Source organism: Dermacentor silvarum, chromosome 7 (genome assembly GCF_013339745.2).
Source record: "Dermacentor silvarum isolate Dsil-2018 chromosome 7, BIME_Dsil_1.4, whole genome shotgun sequence".
NCBI classification, from domain to species: Eukaryota; Metazoa; Arthropoda; class Arachnida; order Ixodida; family Ixodidae; genus Dermacentor; species Dermacentor silvarum.
In genome coordinates, this window is record NC_051160.1 from 176,035,403 (window position 1) to 176,052,130 (window position 16,728).

The window sequence follows — 16,728 nt, forward strand, 5'->3', positions numbered from 1 at the left end:
CTTTTCTTTTCAACGACAGTGGTAAGCTCCCAGTTAGGATTTGGAAATGCCTGCCGTATGCACTCCAACCCAATTTCATTCTTCTGTAAATTTCTTTCTCGTGATAAGGGTCCCCTGTGAGTAATTGACCTAGATAAACGTACTCCTTTACAGACTCTAGAGGCTGACTGGCGATCCTGAATTCTTGTTCCCTTGCCAGGCTATTGAACATTATCTTTGTCTTCTGCATATTAATCTTCAACCCCACTCTTACACTTTGTCGGTTAAGGTCCTCAATCATTTGCTGTAATTCGTCTCCATTGTTGCTGAATAGGACAATGTCATCAGCAAATCGGAGGTTGCTGAGATATTCACCGTTGATACTCACTCCTAAGCTTTCCCAGTCTAAGAGCTTGAATACTTCTTCTAGGCATGCAGTGAATAGCATTGGAGAGATTGTGTCTCCTTGCCTGACCCCTTTCTTGATGGGTAACTTTCTACTTTTCTTGTGGAGAACCAAGGTAGCTGTGGAATCCTTGTAGATGTTTGCTAAGATATTCACATATGCCTCTTGTACTCCTTGATTACGCAATGCCTCTATGACTGCTGGTATCTCTACTGAATCAAATGCCTTTTCATAATCTATGAAAGCCATATAGAGAGGTTGATTGTATTCCGCAGATTTCTCGATTACCTGATTTATGACATGGATATGATCCATCGTAGAATATCCCTTCCTGAAGCCAGCCTGTTCTCTTGGTTGGCTGAAGTCAAGTGTTGCCCTGATTCTATTAGAAATTAGAAAGATATGCCGTTTGATTTTCGAAAAAAAAAATCATATGAAATGGCGCTTCTTAATACTAAACATGAAATAACTAAAAGAATTCGTCAGTCCTTCCACTAAGTGAAGATGCTTAACCATCTTCTTGAGTTAACCATCGGTTTCTTTAATGCCACTGACAATATTGACCATGCTCTTGTCTTCACGTTCAATAAAGTGAACACAACGTTGCAGTAAATACAGATAAATAGAAAATAGTTTACGTATCTTGTGAATATATTTATAAGTAGAGATGTTTATGTATTACAAATTGCAAACTTGAAAAAAAAAACAGGAAATGACAAGTGCGAGTTATATAGTATATTTCAGCGCCATAAGACAGCAGCTCTGGCATTAAAATAAGATAACTTACATTTAGGAACCAGATGCATACTCCATCTCATCATAGGTCAAACAATTCTAAAAAGAAATATCGCCAAGCAAGTCATGCAACGGGATCGTGATGCAAACAATCGACTGCCATCGCGAGAGACGCCGTGTTGTATCATGCAACCATCGCTGAAGCGACTACTGCATTTTCTTTTTTTGTAAGCATGCGTCCTTCCTAAAATATCCTAAAATATCAGCTGTCCATTGGTATCAAATACTATATTACGATCGCGTGCCTCTTTGAAAACAACACCACAGCTACTCTGTTACCTTCTCAATCCATGTTACACATTGGATGAGTAAAAACACCATCCCAACAAGAAATAATAGCGACTAAAAGGATAATTTCGCCATGAGAAGGCTAAGATGACCTGTATAAAGTTAAATTTGACTATTTAAAGTTAGACATTTCGTTTTTAAGAAGTTCCAACTTTGTAACTTTGAAGGTCTGCATCGTGTATTGCTACCAATCAGGCCCAGCGTACTTTATAAAGCAGACGATTGTACCGCTTGAAGTAACAGCGCACAGTTCACAAGACAATGCAGTTACAGTGTGAGAAGACCATTGTGTGACAAGTACAATAAAATTTGGCTGGTAGATTTTTCATGGGCATTGATGAGTTAAACATAACACAAATGTGTCTGCTGACAGACTGTCATGGCTCGCCAAGTGCAGAGGGTGCATCTTGACAGCTGAATGACATGCATACCAAAGTACCCACCTCCCACACACCCGGGAAGGACTTGCTCGGGCAGGGGGTGATCATACACTCGTGGTTGATGGCGTAGTCGAGCGTGTAAGGCCAGAAGGGCGGGTTGTTTTCGAACACCGGCATGGACGAGTCGTAGGTGAAGTTGGCCTCGTGCAGCATCTCGAACATTTTGTTGCCGCCAATCTGCAGGAATGGGGCGCGCATGCCTCGCACGTCCTCCAGCTTGACGCCGCCGAACAGGTGCAGGATCTCGCGCTGGCCGGCCACCTCTTTGAACCACTGCTGCTTGGAGAACTTCTCGCCGAAGCTGTGCCTGCGTCGTAACACATTCACTCAGCGATGCGGCTATATTACTGTGGCAAGAAGCCTCTGCAGTCAGTCTCCTTATCCGCTCATTTTAAGACTGCGTATGACTCAAAAATTTACCGCCTTTCCACTACTGTGAAGAGGCGTGCAAGCGAAGCTTGTGTTGACCCGTTCGTGGCACGAGCGCGTGCGGAGCACGAGCTGAGCTGCGGAAGACTATCACTCCCCGAATACGGTCAACCACGTGCGGCCCCGGTGTTTATCACTGGGTTATTTCCGAGGGTTCAATAAAGTATTTCTCTATTATGAGGTTACGTTCGGCTGCGACGGAGAGAACGCGGTCGCTTAGCAGCATTCGCCCGCCATTGGCGCTTGCGATTCATCAAAATTAAATTGCTTGAAAATTAAATCTCTCCATTACGTAAGACAATGAATGGCTCTTACCCCCCGTAAACGCGGCCTCGCCATTGCGAGTGCACGAGAGCGTGCCACGAGCGAGTGGCACGAGCGCGTGCCGTTTACATGTTTGATTTATTTACGTAGAAACGTAAATGTAAAATGTAGAAACATTTACGTAGAAACGGAAACGTAAAATGCAGAAACATTTACGTGTTTGTTTATTATCTTACGTCCTTACGTAAATCACACATACGCACACACGCACTGGCACGCACGCGCGCCCGCACCCATCAGAAGTGGAATATGATACAAAACAATATTAACATTATTTGATAAGAAAACACCCTACACAAAAAGAGAGAAATATGGAAGGAGCAGGATGGCAACTGCCACCGAGAGGTGCACAACGCCATCCTACTCTCTACGAAGGAGGGGGTGCAAAAGGAAGTTGAAGATAAGGAGAAGGGAAGAAAAAAAAACAACAGCATGATGACAGCCCAGAAATACGAAAGTAAAGCAAGGCATAGAGTGAGAAAGTAGGAACAGAACGTACACACAGGAACAGAAAAAAACAAGGTCACACTAATTACAGACGGATGTAAAAATACAAAACTAAGGTCAGCAAGAAAATATGATGCGTGGGCCAGACACAGCCTGTCGATAAAATGGAGGTAAGCGAAGCTTGTCGTCTGTATCTGACCTTCATGGTGATTTTCTTTCTTCCTCTCTCTTTCTCTCTTCCTTTCGCTCTCTCTCTTTCTTCCCTTCTCTCTCTTCCTCTCTTTCTTTCTTCTCTCTCTCTCTTTTTGTCCCTGGTATGCGCTATTGAGCTTAGACCCTTTTTGCACTATCGCCAGGATCGGCCCACTTTTCAGCGTGCCACCACCACCGCCGCTGACACATGTGAGCCTATAAAGCTTTACTTAACAGCAGCCCTTCCCCTGTCGCCAAAATGGGGGCAAGCGAAGCTTGTGTGTGTATCTGACCTTCGTGGTGATTTTCTTTCTTTCTCTCTCTCTCCTCTCTTTCTTTCTTTCTTTTTTTTCTCTTTTTGTCCCTGGTATGTGTCATTGGGCTTGGACTCTTTCTGCACTATCATCAGGATCGGCCCACACGACAGGAGTATGGGCCATTGAGCTTGGACCCTTTCTGCACTATCATCAGGATCGGCCCACACGACAGGAGTATGTGCCATTGAGCTTGGACCCTTTCTGCACTATCATCAGGATCGGCCCACACGACAGGAGTATGTGCCATTGGGCTTATACCCTTCCTGCACTATAATCAGGATCGGCCCACACGACAGGAGTATGTGCCATTGGGCTTATACCCTTTCTGCACTATCATCAGGATCGGCCCACACGACAGGAGTATGGGCCATTGAGCTTGGACCCTTTCTGCACTATCATCAGGATCGGCCCACACGACAGGAGTATGTGCCATTGAGCTTGGACCCTTTCTGCACTATCATCAGGATCGGCCCACACGACAGGAGTATGTGCCATTGGGCTTATACCCTTCCTGCCCTATAATCAGGATCGGCCCACACGACAGGAGTATGTGCCATTGGGCTTATACCCTTTCTGCACTATCATCAGGATCGGCCCACACGACAGGAGTATGGGCCATTGAGCTTGGACCCTTTCTGCACTATCATCAGGATCGGCCCACACGACAGGAGTATGTGCCATTGGGCTTGGACTCTTCCTGCACTATCATCAGGATCGGCCCACACGACAGAAGTATGTGCCATTGAGCTTGGACCCTTTCTGCACTATCATCAGGATCGGCCCACACGACAGGAGTATGTGCCATTGGGCTTATACCCTTTCTGCACTATCATCAGGATCGGCCCACACGACAGGAGTATGTGCCATTGGGCTTATACCCTTCCTGCACTATAATCAGGATCGGCCCACACGACAGGAGTATGTGCCATTGAGCTTCTACCCTTTCTGCACTATCATCAGGATCGGCCCACACGACAGGAGTATGGGCCATTGAGCTTGGACCCTTTCTGCACAATCATCAGGATCGGCCCACACGACAGGAGTATGTGCCATTGGGCTTGGACTCTTCCTGCACTATCATCAGGATCGGCCCACACGACAGAAGTATGTGCCATTGAGCTTGGACCCTTTCTGCACTATCATCAGGATCGGCCCACACGACAGGAGTATGGGCCATTGAGCTTGGACCCTTTCTGCACTATCATCAGGATCGGCCCACACGACAGGAGTATGTGCCATTGAGCTTGGACCCTTTCTGCACAATCATCAGGATCGGCCCACACGACAGGAGTATGTGCCATTGGGCTTGGACTCTTCCTGCACTATCATCAGGATCGGCCCACACGACAGAAGTATGTGCCATTGAGCTTGGACCCTTTCTGCACTATCATCAGGATCGGCCCACACGACAGGAGTATGGGCCATTGAGCTTGGACCCTTTCTGCACTGTCATCAGGATCGGCCCACTTTTCAGCGTGACACCGCCACCACCGCCGCCGACGCTTGTGAGCCTATAAAGTTCACCTAACACCAGCCCTTCCCCTGTCGAGAAAATGGGGGCAAGCGAAGCTTGTCGTGTGTGTATCTGACCTTCATGGTGATTTTCTTTTTCTTTCTTTCTCTCTTTCTTTCAATCTCTCTCTATATCGTTCTTTCTCTCTCTCTTTCTTTCTTCTCTCTCTCTCTTTCTTTCTCTCTCCCTTTCGCTCTCTCTCTTTCTTCCCTTCTCTCCCTTCCTCTGTTTCTTTCTCTCTCTCTTTTTTGTCCCTGGTATGCGCTATTGAGCTTAGACCCTTTCTGCACTATCATCAGGATCGGCCCACTTTCCAGCGTGACACCGCCACCACCACCACCGTGGTGGTGGTGGTGGTGGTGGCGCTTGTTAGCCTTCTTGTGCTTGTTAGCCAGCTTGTCAGCACTTGTTAGCCTATAGATCTTCGCTTAAAAAATTACAAACACTAGTATTCAGAGTAACAAATGAACACGGTGATATCTCTACAGCTGAGAAGTATTACTTCTAACAGAAAGCAAACTAATGTAACTTCCAATGTTCAGTGCCTTGAAAAATGCCTTGAAAAATGATTCAAGGGGCACTTAGTTATCTCTACGTGGATGAATGGGAAAGCATTAGGACTTATTGATGATATTGGATGAATGGGAAAGCATCTTGAACCTATTAAAAGCCATCTGCGCGGTCGCCCGGGTGGCAGGAGAAGAACGCATCCCCCCTCTCTACCCTCCCCCCAGAGCGTTGCGTGCGACGCAAGACGGCACGCTTCCTTCCCACTTACCTCACTTGCGTGCGCGAAATTGAGCCGCTATCACTTGCTCATCCTCGAACGCTGTACTCGCACATACAGCATACGGCGCGCAGTCACGATTTCATCGGCATTGGACTTTATATGTAACCTCACGGCGACGACCACGGTGACGCCAGAAATGCGCCTGTAGTGTCCATATAGTTGATAACGCAATAATATCATGCAAATACACTATGCGAGCATATTGTCTATGTGTGTATAATGATGGAATGCCATGATCACGCATAAGCTTAGTAGGGGAGTGAGTCCTTTTATACTTCCCATAAATAAATCTGACATCTTTCCGGTGTAACTACTTCAGCTTTTGTATATCCTGTTAAGTTTGGGGATCCCAAATCATGGAAACATGTTTTATTTTAGCACTGACGTACGAATTGTATATCAATTATCTGAGCTTTGTTAGGTCGTTTCCAAATTTCCTCCTTAAAAACACAAATTCGTAACGGCTGATGCACAAATGTCAGAAACATGAGCTGACCAGGCCAATATTGAAGTGATTTTAACGCCGAAATATCAGTTATTTGTACTACTTCGTGATTGTAAAGTGTATTGGCTTAAATACGAGGCTGTAATTTGCGTTTGATTCTTAGTAAGACGGCTGTCAGAGCACAGCTCTTAGGCGCCCGTTCATGCGGCGAGCGTCGGCGTCGCAGCTCGTAACCGAGCGAACGAGCACGGCGATAGATGAGAGCGAACTCGGAGCGCAGCGGGTGAGGAAAGGCGGCGCGAGGCGGAGAGCGGAGGAGCAGGGTGCAGCGGAACCATGAAGCGGAAAGCGGAGCAGCAGGGTATGCCGAAAGTGTTAGAAGAATACGACGCCGACGCTCTCCGCAGAAACGGGCGCCTCAAAGCTGCGTTCTAAAAGCGTTGTGCCGCGCAAGACGGACTATGGCGACTATGGATCCTAGATCGCGACAGAGTAGCCGCATCGTTAGGATGCCTCGATGTGCTTGCTCGCCTCCGCTTCGTTCGCGAGGGCGCGCGCATCGAGGCACTATACGCGTCGTCTGTTCAGCAAAGTACTGCATGAGCGGAGGTCTGTCTGCGGCGGCTTCTTCACTCCCCATGGATTCAACCAGCAACGTTCATTTCTCGTCGCACCAACAAAAAGTAGCAGTGCCCCATTGCAACATAGTACCACGTGCGCATTCATATTTTCCAAGAACTTGTTAACGATTAAAATTCCCTACCCGCATCACTAATGAGCATCACTGATACCATTCAATTTAAAAAGATCCTTACGGCGATGATTACCTAATTACCGTATTTTTGGTTTTCACTAACTGATTTTTGTATAATGTTTTGGTTCTCGCATAATATAATTATTCTTCAATTGTTTTATTATATTCTTTTAAGAAGATTGCTCGCATTATTAATAGTTTTCCTCTATTGTTTTATATTCTTGTACGAAACGTGCTTTCTGTTCTTTTTTATTGTTGTGAATTGCTATTCCCCTCTGAAATGTACTCTGTACCCTGAGGGTAACATAAATAAAAAAGTTGTCGCAGTTTCACCTGAAAGGCGAAGCATCAATTGCGATAGCAAATTTGTAGAGAGCTATACGGAGTAATGATATTAGCTTTATCAGCTGTATAAACTTGGACATGCAGCAGCACCGGCAACACGCAGAACTGTTGTCGACGCCGTCGGCGTTTTGCCCGCGTTCTTTTAAAATGCGTGTGGCGTTGGTGACTGTTGCCGGAGCCTCTGATATAAATAGGCACTTGGTGCCGCAGCTACAGTGTACTAGAAGCTAGTACACTGTACCGCAGCCCGCAGCTAAACGTCGCCTCTCCCCCCCCCCCTCCCCCACGGCCTCTCGCGCGTTGGAAGAAGGCGCGTTTGCTCCACATATATGGTGATTGTAAAGGAGGAAAGAGACGCCTACTTCTGCAGCCCTTAAGCGAGCACGGCGCAGAACGCGCGTTTGTTCTCCGCCGTGCGTTCACTCCCCGTGAAAGCATGCGCCCCTCGCGCCTTTTCACTCGCACATACAGCGTTCGGCGCGCGGCGGCGATTTCATCTTCATTGACGTCATACGGAACCTCACGGCGACGGCGACGCCGACGGCAGAAATGTGCTTTTGAGTGTCCATATAATTGCTATCGTAATAATAAATAAATAAATAAATAAATAAATATAAGGCGTCTGCTTTTAAAGCCGTTCATTTCTCTAGGTGACCAGACACGGGAATCTATGACTGTGTCTTAGCCAATCGTATTCGTCACACCGTTCGCAAAATCCCTTCCATGACAGGACACCGTTCCGCCGGACTCCGCATCCAATGTTGCGCGATCGCCCCCGCATAGGAGGCAACCACGTGGCAATTTGAGAATCTGAAGTCGACGGAGCTCGTACGGAAGTCCCCAACGTTGGCCCCTTGCATCAATTAGCGGGATCTCGTGGCTGTCGGCTTGCAGGGACCAGGAAAGCCTGGCCTTCGCAGTCGTTGCCACGTCTACAGAATCCGGTGGTCGTTGTCACCTTGAGGGGAGCTTCTTTGTTAGCCTTTTAACAGTGGGCACCAGGTCTACGTCGCTGTCTTGGCGGGCGCTGATGAAGGGGCTGCCTCGTGGGAAGCACCTAAGGAATGCCTTTTGACGTTTTCAGACGTAACAGCGGGCCGGCGGGCAGGCGGGTTTGTGGCGACGGCGTCTGACGACACAATTCCGTTGTCATGGGTTTGAGGCGGACATGGAGGAGGAACATGGAGGCGGGTGGCAGAGCCGTTGTTCATGGCTTCCGGTTGAGCCTCCAGTCGATTAGGAATTTCTAATGACTGCTGCTTTTCTTCGCGGACGGTGTCGGCAATTCATGCCACTTCAAGGTTGCGACGATGGGAACATTATTTGTAGTGCTTCGCGCACGAGCGAGCTGATGGTTCCCCGCAGGTCATTGGAGCAGAGTGCATGAGCAGACTGCATGGGCAGAGTGCATGGGCTCAGTCTGGCATCGAGCGGCGGTTGAATTGTCTGGTGCTCATTTCCAGTGTCTTCTAGGTGAACGAAGCCTCTGGCAGAAATTCAGCTACGGTAATCGGCGGGTTGCGCGTTAGTCCGGCGAAGAGATCTTACACTACCCCACGCATCAGCAAACAAACCTTCTCTTCTTCGGACACGTCGTGGTCGGCGGGGCGGAATAGCCGAGTCATTTCCTTGGTGAAAATCGTGACGCTCTCATCTAGTAGCAGCATCCGGACTTGCAACAGAGCGTGAATTCACTCTTGGCGCATCACGCTCGTGAAAGTCTGTACGAAGTCTGCGAAATAGGTCCCATGTGGTTAGGGTGGATTCGCCGTTCGCAAGCCATGTCCTCGCGGCGTCTTCCAAGTAGACGTATATATGGGGCAACTTCTCCCCAGCGTTCCAGCTGTTGAATGTCGAGATCCTCTCAAAAGTCTCATGCCAGGTTTCTTGGTCATCCGACGAGGACCGACAGAAAATAGGTGGTTCCCTCGGCTGCTGCATGACGGATGGTGCATCCGTCATCGTGGCTGCTGGCTTGACCTTGGTTTTCCTGGTAGTCTGGAGTAGACGTCCGTGCTCCGGGGTTAGCTTTTTTGTCCGCGACTAGCCCGATGGTCCGGGGCGACGCTGTTGCTGTCACCGTGGTACGGGCTAGGGTCGCGGCCTTGAAAAGGTGTTCGGAAAATAAACGATGAAGCACTTCTACCAAATATCACGTTGTATCGGTAAAGAACCACAGTGATACAACGCAAGTCATGAAATTAGCTGTTAATGGGCGATCCTGTGCCCAGCCAAACAAGTCGCACTCAGCAAAATGCAATTTGATTACAGAAGGCTCAGCGAGAACATACACAACAGATGTAAACAAGAATAAGATTCGAATAAGTTACATATCATGCAGACGCGCCTTGCACTGAGCGATAATTTTCAGTGGTTGGCCGGTGAAATGCAGAGCCCGGTAGAAGGATAAATAAGAACACGTGCCAATATCTACTCGTGCTTACCTACATTTACTAAAATGCACTGAGAAAATTGAGCACCTTTAGACGCAGACATGCCAGGTAGGTGTAAGTGTGAGGAAGCGCGCACCGCCGTGGGTGAGCGTGAGTCAGTGGTGTCAAGGATGAGTGCTCCGTGCGAACATGAGTGGCTACCTGTTGTACGTGAGTTTGACTGTTAGTGGACATGAATATTGGCGTGAATGAGTACGTGTAAGTGTAACCTGATAAGTGGGCGTGTCAGTGCATGTGAGTAGACGTGAGTGCGAGCGTGACTCTGATCCCATCTCTTCCTCGGAATCAGTAAGCCTTGTATTGAACTGGTGATTCAGATGAGTTATAATCCTGTAAGTTCGAATCAATGAGTGAGAGCGAGATTCCACGATCTTGAATGGAGTGTGATCTCATGATTCTGTTAGTATGGTCGTGCGTGTTACAGCGTAAGCCTGAGTGAGCCTGAGTCAGTGGTGCGAGCCCGTGGGTCTATATCCTCATCAGCCTATTTATGTCCACTGCAGGACGAAGGCATCTTCCTGTGATCTCTAATTACGCCTGTCTTGCGCTAGCTGATTCCAACTCACACCTGCAAATTTCCCAACTTCTTCACTCCGCCTAGTTTTCTGCCGTCCTCCACTGCACTTCCCTTCTCTTGGTACCCATTCCGTAACTCCAATGATCCACCGGTTATCCATCCTACGCATTGCATGGCCTGCCCAGCTCGATTTTTTCCCTCTTAATGTGAACTATAATATCGGCAATCCCCATTTGCTCTCTGATCCACACCGCTCTCTTCCTGTCTCTTAACATTAGGCCGAACATTTTTCGTTCCATCACTCTTTGTGCGGTTCTTAGCTTCTTCTCGAGCTTCTTTGTTAAACTCCAAGTTTCTGCCCCATATGTTAGCAACGGCAGAATTCAATGATTGTACACTTTTCTTTTGAACGACAGTGGCAAGCTCCCAGTCAGCATTTGGCAATGCCTGCCGTATGCACTTCAATCCAATTTTATTCTTCTGTAACTTTCGTTATCATGATCAGGGTCCCCTGTGAGTAATTGACCTAGATAAGCGTACTCCTTTACAGAGCACAAATGGTTTCCAGCAGAACGTATGCACACGGACAGAAAGGGACGACGACACACGCTGGGACGACGACACACAACCAACGAGCTCAGGCAAACACTATTCTGAAGTTCCTTTACAGACTCTAGAGGCTGACTGGCGATCCTGAATTCTTCTTCCCTTGCCAGGCTATTGAGCATTATGTTTGTCTTCTGCAAGAAGTAGGTCTATGTGGGCTTGCCTAAATCTGATTCTGGCAGGTCTTAGTGGGTCGGCTAAATCTGTTCTTGGTGAGTATGAGTCCGAGTGAGCCCACCTGCGTAGAATATCGGTGAGTGAGTCCGAGTGAGGAAAATGTTTAATATGTGAGTGAGTCCGGATTCTGCTGTCCTATTTTAGAAAAACATTTCTATATTCGCCACCCTGGTTTATTTTAGGCACTATTGAGACTGCGCATTGTTGGATTCGGGAGTCTTGGTATCGGAGTCTCAGTGAGAGTCGCGCCTACGCCACCGGTGCGTCTCGTAACGGGTAGCTGGCCTACGCTACCGGGGCGTCACGCGGAGGCTTAGCAGGCCCACGCCGTCGTCCGCACAGACTTCATGAAGGGTGCTTCTTTAGTGCGAGGCCGAGAAGTAGAGGAACAGGGCGTTTATTTACATCAGATAGGTAAACTTCTTCACCCCGCCTAGTTTTCTGCCGTCCTCGACTGCACTTCCCTTCTCTTGGTACGCATTCCGTAACTCCAATGATCCACCGGGTATCCATCCTACGCATTGCATGACCTGCCCAGCTCCATTTCTTCCGCTTAATGTGAACTAGAATATCGGCAAACCCCATTTGCTCCCTGATCCACACCGCTCTCTTCCTGTCTCGTAACATTAGGCCTAACATTTTTCGTTCCATCACTCTTTGTGCGGTTCTTAGCCTCTTCCCGAGCTTCTTTGTTAACCGCCAAGTTTCTTCCCCATATGTTAGCACCGGTAGAATGCAAAGATCACACATTTTTCTTTTCAACGACACTGGTAAGCTCCCAGTCAGGATTTGGCAATGCCTGTCGTATGCAGTACAACCCATTTTTATTCTTCTGTAAATTTCCTTCTCATGATCAGCGTCCCCTGTAAGTAATTCACCAACATGAACGTACGCCTTTACAGACTCTAGAGGCTGACTGGTGATCCTGAATTCCTGTTCCCTTGCCAGGCTATTCTGTGATGAACGTCATGCCGTGGGCATTACCTTTGTCTTTTGCATAATAATTTGCCACCATGTAAATTATTAAACCAAGGCAAAAGACCCAAGGCCGCAGAAAGCAGATGGGACATCATAAGCGCCAATTTAACACCTGGAAAAGCCAGCGAAAGGTTACTCTACACTCACAAACCTAAGCTGTGCCGAAAACACTACGTCTTTTTTTTAATAAATGAACACCCAAATCAGTGAAAATGAACAGTGAGAATGTTGCATGCAAGAAATCACAGCATCGCCATCTTGTCCAAAAATATTTGATGGCATCAAGAGCGCTAAAAGAAGCAAGCAACTTACAACGACAATAACTCCTTATCAAGCTCATCAAAGTGTGTGCCAATGAAGAACACTCACGTGACGGTGTGCGAGGCCAGCTCGTGCCCCTTGGAATAAAGAGTCTGCACCTGGCCGTAGTCGGTCCACTCATGCGACACGTAGAAGGTTCCGCGGATCGGGCAGCCGTTGGGGTTCTTGCGGCCCGTGTCGAAAATTTCCGTGTAGTGGTCGAAGTTCAAATCGTTCACCGCATCGTCGAATGTAAGAAGCACCACCTGCATACAACAAGTCTCTTTTCGTCTTTGCTGTGGTCAAGAGGAAGCTTAGTCGAAAGTCGCAAAGTGACATCTTGTGAAGAAAGCGAGTGGTCGCCCAATCACCGCGCCAAAAAGAGTTAGCTTGTAATATTTGCTATCCTGGGTGTATTCCGCTCAAACTTCCTCTAGTAAGGCTCTCAAGCAACTGTATGGTAATAATGTACCTAAAAACAACTGGAAGCGATTGGATATAGCTTTAGTGCATTCTCTGATCTCCACGACCAAGCCCGTTGTGGTACTCATCTTTCTGGCCCACAGGTTAAAGGGATCTCCACCTAGCGGATTTCCGCTGAACTATTACGTCATACTCATGGCCCACGGGTTTTATAACAAAATGAGACGTGCAGAATGGCAGCACAAGGCAGACAGGAGCCAATTGACAAAAAAAAAGATATTCTCCGACGATTACGATGCTCCCTAATGCGAAATCTGAGGACAGCTCTATACGTGATTTCATTTCGCGATATATTAAGACATCACAGCGATCACCGCACCGACTGGCAGAGCCATGACGCGCGACACTATACTATATAGACCGGCCACACAGTTGCCCCTACCCGGCAGCAGTGTTGCCAGGTTTGGCTATATATAGCCAAATTTAGCTACAGGAAAAAATTTGGCGTCAACTTGTGCTAGTTGGCTATGTTTGGGCTACTGAAAATTTGCTGGCTGGCTTTGTTGGCGCTATAAGTGGCGCCCTAATCCACGCTCCAGAGTAGAAGCAAATCGAGTAGAAACAAATCTCGAAGACTATCTTTTAGCTAGCTGAGTCGTGTTGTGTCTGGCAGTCCTTCGGGACACAGGAGGCCGGCGCCGACTCAGACGCGCCAACCTGGCGCCCCTTTCTCGCGGCGAAGAATTGTCACCTGGGACTGAGGGATTAGCAGTTGGTCTCCGGGCTACTCATGCGTGGCTAAACGGCAGCGTCGCCCCTTGCTGCGGTCCCGTGAATTACCAGCGCCGCCTGAACCACGACGACGCTACGCCGACTGCTGCCTTTCGAGACAGCCACCGCCCTACCTGGTTCCGCGAACTGACCGCTATGGAGAGGCGAATCTTGAAAGGGGCCCGTGTCTGGCAATCCCGGGGGAACGACATCAACGTTCGGTTGCCAAGGTGTCAACCGCTGCCTGTGTTCGGGGGCGACCTAGCAAGATTGGAGGCGGAGCCCGGCGGGAAACGACGACACATCACGTGCGGGATATGGCCACCTGATCAAAAAAGACTGTCATTGGCTAAAAGAACTAAAGTGTATTCCCTCGTCGAGTGAAAGAGGGAAACGGAAGGGATAAAACAGGAGGCTTCACCATGTAGAGACGCTTGACCATGTAGAGCACGCTTGACGATGTAGAGCACGCTCGACCATGTTGAACGCTCGGAGATGTAAAGCTACTACATGCAAAGATGTTAGCACGTAGACGGCTCCAATATCATGGAGCCCATCTTGTAATATACCATGTACAGTGTATATAAAACAGTTTTGTAATCACTATGGATAACCCTTCCTCTCGGCACCTGGCACGGCACCATACATGGAAACCTTCGTGGACGCTCGGACCATCACCATTCGCAACAGTGGCTGGCAGCTTATGGGATCGGCCGGCGTTGGCTACATCGGTGTGGTGAGTGCTACGTGTTTGCTTCTCTTTTCGCCAGACTCATTAGCGCAGGTGACTAAGTCGGTAATGGTGGTTTGGTGTTGTTGGTGATTTCATCTCGCAGACCAAGAATATAGTGTCTCGTGGGCTAGGTTACTAAGGGGAAGAAACACAGGGTGCACTGTAAATACGGATAAGTTTGAAATCCAGGAACTCCTCAAAAGTTGTGAGCCGATGGGCATTTTGGTTCGCCCTGCGGTAGGCAAAAGTCAACAATTGGAGCTTTTACAGAATGAGGAAGTGAGTTGGGAGAAGGCCGGTGAGGCCATGAAAATTGTTTTGCTGGGAAAGAGCACGAAGCGAGAAATTCTGCAATCTCCCTATGTGGTAGCGATAAGGACGGGCTTAGTGCCGGAATTTGCTCTTCATGTCGCCAGAACTCTCTAGTACAAGTAGGTAGTTGCTAGGAGAGTAACTGTGTGTTTTCTGGCGGGCACCGTTCTGGAAATTCACCTTCTTTAAATAGCGATTTTTAGGAAGGGTGAATTTTGAAGGCAAACTAGATCGCTATGGAGAAATTCAGAGTGCAGGACCTACTTCTAGTTTTTGAGGAGTTAGGCATTTCGATTGACTCCGCAAAAACGAAAGAAGCGGTTCTCGACGTCATGAAGGCAGAAGAAGTGACGGTTGAGGAAGCCGACGAGGCTTGGGAAACCATCGTTGAAAGAATGCAAAAAGCAGAGGAGTGCAAGAGGCGCGAGCTTGAAGCTGTAGAGAAGCGCGAGAGGCGCGAGCGTGAAGAGCTAGAAAGGGAGCGCGTAGAACGAGAAAAGCGCGAAGAAAGAGAGCATGAGATAAGGCTTAAACAACTTGAGAACGATGGTCGTCGCATGGGTACGGGTAGGTCCGAGTTCAAGATGAAAAACCTTCTGCATCCCTTCAGAACGGGCGAAGACATCGCCCTTTACCTCGTACACTTTGAAAGGGCATGTGAAAGAGTAGGCTTCAGTAAAGATGTTTGGCCGCAGAAGTTGTTGACACTTTTACCATGCGAAGTTTCAGATGTGATTGCACGGCTGAGTAAGGAGGACTATGAAGCGTATGACAAGGTGAAGGCTGCATTGTTGCGCAGATATCGCCTGTCGGCAGAGGCTTTTCGCCAGCGCTTTAGGTACGCGAAGAAGGGAAACGAATCTCACCCGGATTTTGCTTACGAGATTAAAGTCAACTTAGTGGAGTGGCTTAAAGGCGCACAGGTCTACGGCGATCACGACAAGGTAATTCAGTGCATGGCACTCGAGCAGTTTTATCGAGGTATTCCCGAGGAAGTAAGGCTTTGGGTGCAAGATCGGATGACAAATTCAGACGTAGACAGAGCGGCAGAACTCGCCGAGGATTACTGCACGCGCCGAAGTTTCCGCAGTACGGCGCGACGACTAGAGAGAAGCGACAGAGCGGGATTCAGTTTTGGGAAGCCAGAGGGTAGGAAGTCTGTCCGTAGGAATTTTAAACCGGAGACTTCAAAATTCCCAGGCACGCATCAAGAGAAAGATGCTGACGCACCTAAAGTAGAGCAAGCTACGAGGGCGCCCGCTGACAGTGCGCGCGCACTTGAGACGCGGAAAACAGTTGTCTGTTACAACTGTGGAGAAAAAGGCCACATGGCCAGGAATTGTGAGAAGCAGGTGGTATTTGCCACAATTCAGGACTCTGATAAGAACCTGCATCTGTTGAGGCCTTATATACGAGAGCTTTCAGTGAATGGTCGGGTGTACAGAGTATTGAGAGACTCTGCGGCAACGATGGATGTAGCTCACCCTAGCTGTGTATCTCCCGACGATTTCACAGGAGAGTCCGCTTGGATTCGGCAAGTGGCCCAAGAGCGAAGCGTTTGCCTTCCAATAGCGAGGGTGGTGATCGAAGGACCTTTCGGCCAACTGAGTACGGAGGCGGCAATTTCGGCCAGCCTGCCAGATAACTTCCCCTGTTTATTTTCTAATAGGTCGGAGGAAATGCTGAAGGAACGAGGAGAATCTTTCTCCAGTGAAGCAGCTCCAAAGTCAGAAGCACGTAAAGAGACTCGGAGACTGATAGGCGTGTTCCCTATTGAGCAGTGGTCAGAGTACCATGGGGCGATTCCCGAGGCAGCTGCTAGCGGTAACGAACCATACGTGTCAGTAGCCGAATGCGAGGGGAAGACAGTTACTGAAGAGAGCAGCGGTTTTCCCGCTTCAGAAACCGAAGGCCCTTTAGGCCAAGTGTGTACGGAGGCGGCAATTTCAGCTAGCCTGCCGGAGAAAGTCGCCTATTTTTCGAACAGCTCAGAT

At 48.4% G+C, this 16,728-nt stretch overlaps 1 protein-coding gene across 1 annotated transcript in view; it reads right to left on the reverse strand.

Moving 5' to 3' along the window:
* Nucleotides 1-16,728, reverse strand: part of LOC119458715 (uncharacterized) — a 311,049-nt gene that overhangs the window by 33,060 nt on the left and 261,261 nt on the right. Inside the window, exons 5-6 of the mRNA XM_037720571.2 lie at nt 12,565-12,761; nt 1,912-2,215 (exon numbers count right to left, since the gene is read on the reverse strand). Coding sequence (XP_037576499.1) covers nt 1,912-2,215; nt 12,565-12,761 — 501 coding nt within the window. The remainder of the gene's footprint in view (nt 1-1,911; nt 2,216-12,564; nt 12,762-16,728) is intronic.